This window comes from Cupressus sempervirens, chromosome 1 (genome assembly GCF_028749045.1).
Source record: "Cupressus sempervirens isolate cs-2001-9-10 chromosome 1, ASM2874904v1, whole genome shotgun sequence".
NCBI lineage: Eukaryota > Viridiplantae > Streptophyta > Pinopsida > Cupressales > Cupressaceae > Cupressus > Cupressus sempervirens.
In genome coordinates, this window is record NC_143118.1 from 843,886,563 (window position 1) to 843,900,634 (window position 14,072).

General features: G+C 35.2%; 1 protein-coding gene across 2 annotated transcripts; it reads left to right on the top strand.

Annotated features, from left to right (window-relative positions):
• The first annotated feature begins 6,094 nt into the window (after nt 1–6,094).
• Nucleotides 6,095–12,480, top strand: LOC149580477 (Pectin lyase-like superfamily protein). 2 transcript variants are annotated; one of them, XM_089791317.1, is made up of 6 exons: nt 6,095–6,281; nt 7,934–8,314; nt 8,731–8,851; nt 9,048–9,222; nt 9,361–9,431; nt 11,371–12,480. In XM_089791317.1, exons 1-6 carry the CDS (start codon nt 6,213–6,215, stop codon nt 12,033–12,035), a joined length of 1,482 nt encoding a protein of 493 aa, XP_089647443.1. In that variant the 5' UTR covers nt 6,095–6,212; the 3' UTR covers nt 12,036–12,480. The 2 variants fall into 2 exon arrangements, with proteins under 2 accessions (XP_089647443.1, XP_089647454.1); XM_089791328.1 differs by lacking the exon at nt 6,095–6,281 and adding an exon at nt 6,529–7,262.
• Nucleotides 12,481–14,072: the final 1,592 nt, after the last annotated feature.

Here is a 14,072-nt window from a genome sequence, read left to right on the forward strand (position 1 = left end):
AAAAGTTGAGCCTAGAAAACTGTCGCGCATAATTGCTAGAAATCGATGTTTTGGGAGAATTGCCATATCTCCTAACATATAAGGATTAGAACTTGTGCTCTAGAAAATAGATATTAATTTAGGCCCTCTTCAATTCCTAAATTTTTCATCCCTTCATTTATTAAAAAAAAATAGTTACACGGTCTGTAATAGGCACCCAAAAACTAGAAAATACAACTTCAGCAAAACCTAGTTAGACAACCAGGGTTGGAAGAAATGATTCTCCTAAATCATTGAGATTTCAAAACCTGAGCTGAATCCAACTTAGACTAAGAAATCCATGAAGCATCTTCCATAGGTTTGTTCTTCTATTTCACCAGATATTCATAATAATATTTTCCTCTTGTGCTCTTACCAATTCTCTGATCCAATATATGTTCAACTTCTTCAATCTGCTTCTTAGGATAGTCCTCTGATACAATAAATTCATCATTTGACTCATGATACTTGTATAAATCAGCAACATTGAATATAAGAGATATATCCATGTCATCAAGTAACTCAACTTCATAAGCATTTCCACTGTCAAACTTTTTCAAGATCTTACAAGGTCCAAACTTCTTCATCTTCAACTTACTGTATGTTTCAATAGGAAATCTTCCTTTCTTCAGATTAACCATCACCTCATCACCAACTTGAAAATCATGATGTCTTTTAGACTGATCAGCATTCTCCTTATACTTATGATTACTTTGTTTTATCCTCAACTTCACTTCCTTATGTAAAGATTTCATATAATCAACAAATTCTTCTCTTGTAGCACTTCTCTTTTCTTCACCAACAATATCTCTCAAATTTGATACTCCTCCAGGCTTCATTCCAGTAACAATCTCAAAAGGTGTTTTTCCTATACTTTTATTCATAGAATTATTATATGCAAATTCAGCCTGTGCCAATACCATCTCCCAATTACTTGGCTCATTCCCAACTAAACATCTCAGTAAATTACCCAAGCTTCTATTTACATCCTTTGTCTATCCATCTGCCTGTGGATGGAATGTAGAACTAAACTTCAATTCAGTACCCATCTTTTTCCACAAAGTCTTCCATTCATCACCTTCTCTAATTTTGATTTAATGATAGCCACTCTTCAAATCAATCTTGGTAAAATACTTTGCTCCACTCAAGCAATCCATTATGTCATCCATCCTCAGCATAGGAAACCCATATTTCACTGTGATTTTGTTAATAGCACTTGAATCAGTGCACATTTTCCATTTTCCATTCTTTTTCGGTGTTAATACAATAGGTACAACACATGGAGTCAAACTTTCTCAGATCAAGCCTTTCTGCAACAACTCATGCACTTCTCTATTAAGTTCTTCATTCTTTGTAGGTGTCAACCTATATGGTGCTTTGTTTGACAAACTAGCTCCAGGAATCAAATCCATACAATGACTTATGCTTCTTATTGGAGGTAAACCATTGGGAATATCATCAACAACAATATCTTTATATTCATTCAATAATTTTGTAATATCTATTGTCACTCTATCATTACCAACTTTTGTTGCTTGGCCATTACTACCAAGACTTGGTCCTTTAGGAACTATAGCAAAACAAACTTGATTTTTCTTTACTTCCTTTTCAAACTGCTTTCCATTAACCATCCAAACTTTTATTGCAATACAACTAACTTCATCTGGACTTTCAGTTAAAGGTAGCAATGTTTGTTTCTTCCCATTTACCTAAAGAGTATATTGATTCAATCTTCCATCATGTACAACATATCTATCATATTGCCAAGGTCTACCCAACAAAATATGACAACAATCCATGGGCATAATATCACACAAAACTTCATCAAAGTAATGTCCAATTTTGAACTTCACAAGACATTACTCACTTACCAATATCTTATGCTCATCTTTGATCCATGAAACATGATAAGGTTTGGGATGTTTCAGCCTTTGCAACTGCAACTTTGTAACTAACTCTTCTGATGCCAAATTTGTTGAACTTCCACTATCAATGATCACCTTGCAACATTTTCCAACCATTTTACATCTAGTCTTGAAAAGACTTCTTCTAAGGACAGGGTCCTCATCGCTTCCCTTATTACATAAGGTTCTTCTCACCATTAGATTTTCTCTAGCCTCTGGTCCACTTGGTGAACTCTCAATGTCCTCTTGAATCACAACATTTTTATTATTCTACCCACTTTTAGAAGATCTACATTCAAAGGATCTATGCCCTTCTTTATCACATCTGAAACAATTACCATGAAAACCAGCTCTAGGATAAGAATTACCTCTTCCTCAATAAGATCCAGTACCTCCTTGGTATGAACTACCACCTTTCCACTCAATCTTGTCTTTGTCATCATTCTTCCATTCAGACTTGTCTTTATCCTACATAGAATTGTCAGATCTACTACCTTCACCATAAGATCTACCTCTACCTCTTTGGAATCTACCACCTCTACCTCTTTGTCTTTGTTCATGCTTCTTTGTCAAGATCTCCTCAGCTTTCAAGGCATATTGATATGCTTCTTCCACACTTTCCAACTTCAAAAAACTTATTTCATCTTGAATTCTAGATCTCAATCTATTTATGTACCTTGCAATTTTATCAACATCATCATCCACATGTCTAGATCTGATGTCCAATCTATATAATTCCTCGGTAGACTCTTTCACAGTCATGTCCTTTTGTTTCAAATTTTGCATTTTTCTCAACAAGCTAACTTGGTAATCAACAGGAAGAAATTTTTTCTTTACCTTCTTCACCATCTTCAACCAAGTTCTAATCTTCTCCTTTCCTCTCCTTTGTCTATTAGTTTGCAAATGCTCCCACCATAGTGATGCATGACCTTTCAACCTAATAGCTACAATCTTCATCTTTTGATTATCAGGAATGTTCTCATACTCAAAGAACTTCTCCATATTTGAGATCTAATCTAACATAGCATTGGTATCCAATTTTCCATCATAAGGAAAAACTTCTACAATAGGCTTTGAATTTTCCCTAGATAGCACTCACAACAATCTTTCCTCATCTTGATCTTCTTCAAGTTCTAGATTATGGTTTGGTGTTGTTACTTCATCATCAAGATGTGCTCCTCTCCTCTGGGCTATCTCCACAACATCTAATCTGGCTACAATTTGCCTCAACTGATCCAATATAGCATTATCAACATTTCCTCTACCAAGAACTATCTTTACAAATTAGGTTCTTGCAAGATCATAACCCTCTACAAGTTATAGGTCAAATCTGCAAATATGCCACCCTACAACCAAATCCAAATTAGGATTCTACACGATCCAATCTTCACAAGGATGAACCTCAAGCTCTGATACCACTTGACACAAGGAAGGATAGGGAAAACTAGGGCCAAAGGCACACCTAGCTCTCTGAACCACCTTGCAAGAGTTAACACAATGAAAGAAAACACAATGAATAGCAACCAAAGGAGGAAGAAGAGTAAAATACTTTTATTGATTCTTCAAATATCTTAATACATGCCTAGTTGTAAGGCCTTCTGGGTTACAGCTAGATACAAAATACATTCATACACAAAGATCCAGCAACAATTCTCACTTTCTAGTTCTACTTTGCAATCCTCTTCAAAACTACCTAAAAACTCTTCACTCTTAATTTCCCTAGCTCCTAGCCTAAACACTCTATTTATACTAGCCAAAAAGGCTTACAGATCATTCTAGAACATGGAGAAGCCATGAGTCAGCTCTCAGCAAATATTAAATGAAAATAAACCTAACATTAAATACACAAGTCAACTTGCATCAGCAATTAACTGTCCTGAAATCGATGTCTGAGCAAAATCACAATATCTCCTATCTTTGATTGAGTTAGAACTCATCCTTCAAATTGTGGGTAGCTATCTAGGTCCTCTACAACCCCTTAAGTGCACAATGTTTGATTCATCAAGGAAAAGTGTGCATCCATTTTGAAAGTTGAGTACAGAAAACTATCGCGCAAAACTGCTAGAAATCGATGTTCAGAGAGAATTTCCATATCTCTTAACCTATAAGGAGTTAGAACTTTTTCTCTAGAACATAGATAGTAATCTAGGCCCTCTTCAATCCTTGAAGTGTGCATCCCTTCATTTATTAAGAAAAATTAGTTACACAGTCTGTAACAAGCACCCAGAAACCAGCAAATACAGCTTCAACAGAACCCAGTTTCAGCAGCAAGATAAAAACAATTGAAAACATGCAAGATAGCAGTGCAACCTAGGATGCTCCTGCATCAAAATCCCATTTAATTTGAACACTGATGAAGAGGGGGCATCATCGTTTTTGAGGATATTTCTCTTACTAGCATAGTTGTCTTTATGGACTCTATTTCAATCTTCTATGTTGTTAGTTGTAGGGGTGGGATTTTGTTATTCTCTTTTATGTATGGTATTATTTTGTACTATTGCAATAACCTCAAGTATTATAGGTTTTCCACCTATATGACCTATGCTTACTTCCTTTAGTTGCTATGTTCTAGGCCATTTTGGATGTTTATTTCCTATTAGTGTGATGTGTTCCTACACCCTTAGTTTTTAGTTTTCTAAGGGTCAAAACCCTTGTGTTATTATTGATTATTATTTTTAAAAAAATGAAATATTTTAAATATAATACATCTTTATAACCAAATATTTACAATGCTAGAGTACACTGTTTTAAGGAAAAAATAAACCTTTCTCACTAAATACATGCAAATTAATATAACTAATTAAAGATATTAATAATAAATTAAATTTTGTTATTAGAATAAATTATTTTATAATTAAATATTTAATTTTTAAAATAAAAGTAAACTATACATATGATGTAATGTTGGAAAAAATATTTCCCATTTTATATAGACTTTCAATAATGGTGATATTTGAATAATCTATAAATTATCATTCTACTCATTATTAAAATGTCTTGACCCACAAAAAATGAACTATAACCTATAAGAATGACCTTATTGATAGTGAATTGAGACAACTTGTTTTGTCATTATCTTTATTCCTTGGTGTCTTTCATAAACTAGAAGAACTAAAAAATACATTAGGAAAATTGTTAGATGATCTAAAATATTTTAATAAAGATAAGTTATATTTATGCTCCAAAGCTAAATGCCCCTAGAATGATTGTCCTTAAAGTGCTTACAATGTGAGTTTGGCAATGGATAATTTACTTAGATATAAAAGTGATGTACACTTAACTCCTTTAAATACTAAAATAAATTAACTAATTCTTGAAAATACAAAATGTTATTTCGAATAAAAATTTGAAATTTAAACTTTTAATTTTCTCATAAATTTTATACATATACAAAATCAATCATACACTTCAAGATTGAAGTTTAACATGTATGGAGAATGTATATACCATTAATAAGAGAAATATAATGAGTATCAAATATACAAGAACACAAGTGAACGTTAATGAAAAAAATTGAAAAAAAATTCACACCATGTAAAATTAAGTTTATAAATATATATAAATAAAAATTTAAAAAATCTAATTATAATACTCTATATTTATCCATATGTATTCTATAAGATAGACTCAAAATAAAATGAAAGTTAACAGATTCTTGTCTACTCTTGAAGATGAAGGGATCAATACAAGACTTTAACAACACTCCTTATATCAAAATTAAAATAACTTTAGTCCTTAGCTCCCTAATCATATAATTAAAACAACATTCCCCTACCTCATCTTCCCATATCAAATAGCTAAAACAACTTTATAAATAAAAATCAACATTAAACAATTAAATTAACATAATAACTATGCAAATTTCACAATTTGAGATATAGACTTGGAATATATCATCTCCTCCACTTGCAATGTACTTTCCACTTATACTTTCTCCCTCTTCTACATATGGGATTAATTCTGAAATGATTTGCATTATTACGAAGCTTTCTGACTTAACCTTTAAGTGCAATTCACCATGTTAATTAAGGCTTCTCAAGCTCTAAGTACTTGTTATTATTATTGTTAATGTGGTGCCTGATCCATGACACCTACACATGAACACATTCCTTCGCAACTTTCAGCTTGCAGAGTCTTATGAACACTTCATGTGACCCTAGACTTCAGTCCACATCAATTCTGCCCACCATTGCTAAAATTGGGCAACTCAGTTAGGACAGGGATTTTCGTGTGTAAAAAAGCATTTCTCGAGGCAAGCGTACCGTTCGTCAAACTTTAAGTGGGAAAACTATGAATGCCAGATGGCATCCAATGGAGAGGAACCGGGCTATTCCACTTCTTTCCCCTGCATTCTTTGCAGTAATCTCTCTTCGACCCTATTCTCCCCTTTTCGCATTGGATCTCAAAATTAAAAACGAATACTATTTCCCTGTGCCTTCTTGATTACTTAAATAAATATCTTCGTTTTAACTAATATTCTGCTTATATGATAATTAGATTGATTGATTGGTACGGGCGTTCCAAGAGGTGGGGGTATCGGAAGCTCTAATGGCAGCCTACCCATAAGCTCGCCTATATGATGCATGCACAAGAGCGTGTTTGCGATATTCATCAGTTGCTTGGTTGGCACCGCGTTCGAAAATCGGCAGCAATTTTTTTTGCATACACATTTTACATATGCATACGAATTTTATAAGGCTCTATATTAAGATTAGCTATAGGATTCCTCCCTAGTGTCATACTTGTACATAGCCATTTTCTTCCACTTTCTGCAGTTTGTTCCCGACAGTTACCGTGCAAGCACATGCTTCTTGACAAACAATCTTTGGCCGCACCGCTGTCACCGGGGTCCTCGTTAAAATTGCTAATTCCCAGTGGTGTGCTCTTTCAAGTTGGTTATTGTGTTGTGGGCATTCCTGGCCCGTGCCCTTCTTCGCACACTGCAATTTGGGTTTTGCCTAAAATAGTTTGTGAGCGCTTTGGGTTAGGTCCCAATTTGATTTGTTTAGCTTAGGTTATGCTTTAAATGCACCGGGTCCTCCCCAAGGCTTCCTATTCTCACTGGAGTTCTGCTCGAATTGATTGCTTTCATTTGTATTCTGCTTGTGTTTGATTTCTTAGCTTGCCTCCTCTGTGGGATTGATTGTTCCTACTTAGGTTCTTCCCTTGCAGATCCATTCAGCTACATTCCGATCATCTCTGGAAACCCAAAGCGCCGTATTCTCACTTTAGTTACTGGGGGCCTTGTCTTTATCATCGATCTGCTCTAACTTGCAGGAATTTTAAGGGCTGGATCTATAATTCAGGGTCAGTACTCAGGCGCAACATATGAAGAGATTTGTAAGTCTTGTCACGATCTGTACCAAATGAGCTATACGGTTCGTTTGTTAAGTTGCAAAAGAATAACATTAGTTAACTTCGTTCAGGCGCTGTTTTATGTTTGCTTTGATGTTCATCGCCGTTTGCTTTTCCATTCTACAACATTTTTGATACTGGTCACCACTTTCGTGGTGGTTATGTTGCTCTTTCTTACATATGTTGTGAAACCAAGCACATAGCGATTATTTCAGAAACGCATATAGTCAGTGGATTCCAAAGCCCTTGCCCTTTAGAGGTCGTTTCTGAGACGTTTTTGCTTCTCAATTCCATCATGTGTATGGCTGCAATCCATGTCATAATCCATCTGGGAAAATAGTAAATGCCTTATATAGTGAGCTTGTTCTTACTCCAAATGTAAAATAAACATTCCATTTTCCTGGGTCATTGGGATCGCCTGCCTCTGGCTACGATGCTTATCCTCCGCTGAAGAATTTCTCTATACTCTGGCATTCTAATAAGTCCGTGTTTGTGTTTGGCACAAGAACATGCTTATCTTAAAATCAAAGCATTTGCCTTGAACTGAACTCAAGTCTTCATATGCGTGCTGTGTCATAGCTTGGAACTGTTTGAGGCATTGAGTTTGATTTTCTGTTTAGGATAGGGAACTAACAAAGCATTGTCATGACATCCAGGTCTTTCATCTTTTGCTACTGGTTCACTGCTGCATTGCTGAAGCTGGCTTGGGACATTCCCATGGAAAACATGAAATTTTCAGGGGACGTAAGACCTTCGATACTCACTTGCAAGAGCAACAGCAGGGGGAATGCAAATCGGGCAGAGCACTACCATTAAGGCCTCATAGTGTGACTATTACCGAATTTGGTGCGGTAGGAGATGGAGTTACAGTTAATACTCATGCCTTTCAGAATGCCATCTTCTACATTCACACATTTGCAGATAAAGGTGGGGCACAACTTTTTGTGCCCGAAGGAAAATGGTTGACTGGAAGCTTTAACTTGACTAGTCATCTCACACTGTACTTGGATGCAAAGGCTGTAATCCTTGGATCCCAGGTAGCTCATTATGGCATCCTTTCTATAGCATGCCTCTTATTTCAAATGGCACTTGAATGTTGAGTTAATGAGATTAGTGGTCTAATATGTAGAATGTAGAATTAGGAAATTTGATTTTATTCACAATGCTTCCTTCTTCTTAAATACACGACCACCTTTAATCATCCTCTGAATGTCCAGTTACCTCTGATATGGGTTGGAAAGGGGGACGATGGTGCATGCTATCTAAGTAAAAATGAATGTCACCTGAAACCTTAACGGATGTTATGCATGAAATCTTGGAGGGAAGCCATGATATTTGATACTGTGCTTGGCATAAAATAGAAAAATGGATTTCATTATGTGACTATCATTCATAAACTATATGCATCCTCATTAATCCATTCTCATTTATAAAATTTAGTGTTCCCTTACAGGACCCTGAAGATTGGCCACTCATTGACCCCCTGCCTTCATATGGTCGAGGCAGGGAGTTACCAGGTGGAAGGCACTGCAGTCTAATTCATGGATCTAACCTGACAGACGTTGTAATAACAGGTGTGAAAAACATATGGTATAACAAACTCCCGAAAATTTTACTGGGAAGAAATATTGCCCTACTGCATACACCTTACACTATGCCTTGTATATTTGGAGTGTGAGTTTGATTTTATAAGAAAATAAGTTCTGAAGGCTTTGGACTATGTGCCTTGTTTCAATTGACACTAATATTTTGCCCTTCGTCACTTTTCAGGGGACAATGGAACTATTGATGGTCAAGGAGCTGTTTGGTGGCACTGGTTTCGTAACCATTCTCTAAATTACACCCGCCCACACCTTGTTGAGCTGATGGATTCGACGGATATTATTGTTGCAAATTTGACATTCATGAATTCACCATTTTGGACCATCCACCCAGTCTACTGCAGGTTTGATCAGCTTCTATTCTGGATGTTGTCAGATCTTAGAACTGTTTTCATATAGAGCAATCTGTATAAATTCAGCTGTGTAAAGCAGAAGATTATTGTAGAGTGATGTAAGTTGATATCTTCTGTCTTGATTTACAGCAATGTGCGAATCAAGAATCTTACAATCCTTGCTCCGCTAGACTCACCCAATACAGATGGCATTGATCCAGGTAAGTTAATTTGTTCATTATAAATAACCAGTTAAACATAGTTACACCATATTTTGAATTCACCGTTCAAGATATTGTTCTTTTCCCATTGTTGTTCCCATTTCTGAGCCCTGTTCTCTGTTCTTGTTGCTTATGATGTTATATGTTTTTGCTGGCCAATACTAAACCCTTTTTTAATCAATTTTTAAAATACCGAGGAAGGTCTACAATGATGACTTGTACGAACATATGACACCGAGAAAAGTATACAAAGATTGCTCGTATGAACCTATGACTAAGAGTCAGCTTGTTTCAAGCACTAACACAAGTTAATACATAGCTCATTTTGAGCATTAACAGTTGACTAATACTGAGCTCCTTTTGAGCACTGCAGTAGAAACCAACGACGGATGATCAAGAGTCTCATCCACATTAAAAGTTAACAATAGAAAACCAAGAGTCACTGCTTAGATCATTAGATTTCACTCTAGATATTATACTTGGGTTTCTATAATGAAAACCCAAGACATTAACTGATTGAGCTGAACCTTTGAAAAACACTCCTTTAAAGTTTTAAACTCCATCCAAATATTTTACTTATTTCTGCAATATATATATATATTTCCAGTTGAGTTATCTCCTGATATATAGGATAAGAATTGTCATTGCATAAATGACTAATTGCCACATGACTATTTTAGCAAAAAAATAGAAGAATATTTAATTTTTATGATGCCAACTCTCTACATTCTTCATGATCACGATTCTGTGAACAAGATTTAAATACCAATGAGGTTGGCCCAGAGGTTCCCTTCTACAGTTTGCTTTTTTGATTACAGCTATTTAAGCAAATCTTAGGATCTTAACCCTAGATCGGACAATTCTTTTATTTGACTTCAGCCAAATAATAAGAATACCGGTGCTGTTATTAATTCCTGTAAGAAATATGAAGATTGGATGTACAACTCAAAAGCAAGAATTGTCTTTGAAGGAAGTGATCTTTGAATTATGATTTGTCATTTGTTTCCACCACTAGAAATTTTATGATCCTTCAATCTTTGCAAAGGAGGTCTTATATTGGATGCTTCTTACAATTCATTGATGTGAGCTGCAGAGTATCTCTTACATTTTAAAGCTTAATAAAAATGGAATTCATCCAAAGAAAGAAATAGTATTCGAATGGTAGTGAAGCCAAGGGCAGTCTAAAACATGTTAAAATGGAAATTAATGGAAATGGACCTTTTTTTACAACTTTTCTTGTGAGCTTCTACACCATGCATATCTGGTGAATTTCAACCAAGTACCATAGATGATGAATTACTTGGTGCAGTCTAAGATAGGGCCAACAAACCTTGTGGGAACATATTATAAAAATGAGGAATCCTGTCAAATGATATAGATTCCAGAAGAAACTAGATCATTGCCCCAAGCCTGAAGGCTAGCAAGTTCCTATTATTGTCTCCATTTTTGTTTCATTTTCCTTTTTAACAGCAGTTATGTTTGATACTTATAATTTAAGCAATTATGTCAATTGCAATATATTAAGTTACAAAAATAATTGAATTTTGAGAGATTCTTATGTGATTATTATTGTTTGTGGACTACAAATATGTTTAGCTTCTATGCTACTAGTTCCATGATCAGCTCAGAGTATGTAAGCTGGCAAATCATGCATGTCATAAAAATCATACTGCCTTCTCTTTATGGCTGCATTTACTTTATATGCCTCCAAGTCTTTGATTGTGTCATCCTAGGGGAAGTTCGATTTGCTGAAGATCTTTCTCAGCTTGTACCATGAATTTAGCATATAATCTCTCAATATAGAATCACAATCGTTTAAAAAACTTATGTTAGAATGAAAGATCATAAAGAATTTGCAAGTTGGTTTGTTAGCTATTGCTGTATTATTCAGATGTAGTTCTGCATAACCTCTTTCTCTAATAATGTGGCATTTATGCAGATTCATGCTCAGATGTCTGCATTGAGGACTGTTACATCAGCTGTGGTGATGATGTAATTTCTATCAAAAGTGGTTGGGATGAATATGGCATTTCTTATGGACGTCCTAGCTCGAACATTGTTATCCGGCGCATAATTGGTGAATCACACACAAGTTCTGGTCTTGCTCTGGGGAGTGAAATGTCAGGAGGCATCAAAGGTGTCCATGCTCAAGATCTTTACATATTCAACACAAGAAGGGGTCTAAGAGTTAAGACAACCCCAGGCAGAGGTGGTTATGTGAAGGATGTCTACATAACCAATGTCACCATGAAGAGTGTGAGGGTAGGTATTTGCTTCACAGGGTTGTATGGCGACCATCCTGATGATGGATATGATCCAACTGCTTTACCAGACATAGAAAGGATAACATTTAAAGACATTGTGGGTGACAATATTACAACTGCAGGTTCTTTAGAAGGCAACGAGCAGATTCAGTTCAAAGATATTTGCCTATCAAATATTGTTTTCAATGTTACTTCTCAACCTTTCTGGAACTGCACCAATGTCAAAGGATTCTCAGAGGCAGTATCACCTGAGCCATGTATAGAACTTCAGAAACCAATCCCTCCCGACTCCTCAGTTTGTTATTCTTCTCATGTCAGTGGCATATGTAAAGATCATTAGTATAAAGCCAGTTTCTGATTTATATTTGTATTTGATTTATCCATTATTGGTGGTAGGTATTCAGGAATCCCATGATTCATGCATTTTTTCAAGAGCTTTTTGTACCATGGTCAGTCAAGCGGCAGTTTGTATCATTCACAATAGTGTTGTTATCATCCGATTCTCACCATTGTCTACATAATAATCTCCAGTGAATCTCTTGCATTTTCGATGGAGATTATTCTTCTTTCTAGTGCATTCCCTGCTCTACGAAGATGAATGCGTGTATCCTTTCTAATTTCTACTCAATAGGAAATGTCCTGTTAGGTCTATAGCAGTTGACGGATGTACAGCTTTGGCATTTGATTTTCCTGTTGAAGCTTGCTTTAAGTAGCTAAGTTTTGTTCCTACTATTGAAGGTTAAGGGAATTTCAAATGTTCACAATTCTTAGTTGTTTCTGAGCAACGATTGGTTGGCTAGAAGTTGGTTGTGGTTTTTACACATGCATTTTCTTTATTTTGTTGATTATTTGTGTACACAGTAAATCCTCAATTTTCATGCAGTTGTACTGTCATGTACAGTTTTCCTTGTTCAAACCTGTTGGGTTGATATTCAAACTTCCGATTGTCCTCTTTCAAAATTTTAAATGAAAATAGTCTGGGAGGCAAGGGTGACGATAAAATGATTAGTCAATTCAACTAAGATCTGTGTAAATCTTCTAATCTGTCAGCGATAGGCTTATGTGGTGGTTTATGGATCAAATGTGCGTGACATTTCTGTCAGATCTTTTGGATCCCAAAATAATTGTGGACCCTTATATCCCAACAAGTTTTGTTGACTCCTTGGAAGTGGGCGAATCTATCTTCAGAACAAAAAAACATTTGTCAATCATTTCAGAACGAATGTAATTAAAATTCCCACCAACATGGTTGTGCAGGAAGTGTTTTGTGTATAAATGAATTATAGTTCATGATTTTTATAATGAATTTAATGCAGTAAGCCTCCATTTTTCTCAAATTTTGGTTAAAACAACCGAAGTGCATTGTTTGTACAAAAGCATCAGTTCAAACGAGATAATTGGCCGAAAATGAGTACTTTCACCTAATAGTGGACAAGACAGCTAATAGCCTGCATTAGATCACTTAAATGTAACAACGGCTGAATGAAATTATTTTCTCCTCCAATGAGGAGTTTTTAAGCCGATTTAATTTTATCTTTTGAAAGGATTTAAAGCTCTGATAATTTGTCCGAAATACTTGAATGTTGTGTTCATCAACTTAATTATTTTTCCTTCAATGATAAGTTGGTAAATCAATTTTCTCTGTTCATTTGAAGGGTTTCAGAGCTTCTTAACTTGTTTTGAAACAATTATTGTAATCAGTTACTGAGGCATATGACGTGTATTTTATCTACAGAGATAAATAAAATTCAAACAAGCACACCTATTTTTTCGTATTTCAAGTGAGAGTACTTCTTTTCAGGAAGAGCTTTAGTTTTAAGGAGGATTAAATAGATTGACGGCCAACTATTTTCTTTTTTTCAATTGAGAAAAGACAATGCTTTCTGGTACATGCGGCCTTCATTGGAAGAACGTTATTGAGCAGTTTTGAAGCGACAAAAACCCAAAATATTAATAATCTAACCTCAAAGAAATAAATTAATAAACGATATGCTATGGTTGCATCAAAGATGACAGAGAAAGTTGCTTTGATTGTGAAGATTATATATAAAGTATTAGTCATGCAACCACTCTTACATTTTATAATATTTTAAAATTCTGGACAATTTAAGATAATGCTTAGTGCTTATTGGGTTTAGGGGAGGTGTGTTCTAGTGAAAAGATGGGCAAATTGGAATGATGGTGGTTATATTGAAAGTGCGGTGCACTTGATAGAGCAGATAGATATTTTTAACCTTAACTCTGTGTTCTTCTATGTCTTCCTGCACTGCACTTATAGAGTAGAAAGACATACTTAAGCTTAAGGGTACATTCTTTTATATTTATTTGGCAAGGTGTTTTGTTATGGCATATGAAAAAAATTCAGTTTTTCGTCAAT

What these genes read in the sequence shown, in the direction of transcription:
- LOC149580477 (XM_089791317.1), top strand. Translation starts at nt 6,213, where the DNA reads ATGAATGCCAGATGGCATCCAATGGAGAGGAACCGGGCTATTCCACTT. An exon ending in CTGTAATCCTTGGATCCCAG is followed by an intron (nt 8,315 to 8,730) that starts GTAGCTCATTAT and finishes GTTCCCTTACAG; the next exon opens with GACCCTGAAGATTGGCCACT. An exon ending in ATCCACCCAGTCTACTGCAG is followed by an intron (nt 9,223 to 9,360) that starts GTTTGATCAGCT and finishes CTTGATTTACAG; the next exon opens with CAATGTGCGAATCAAGAATC.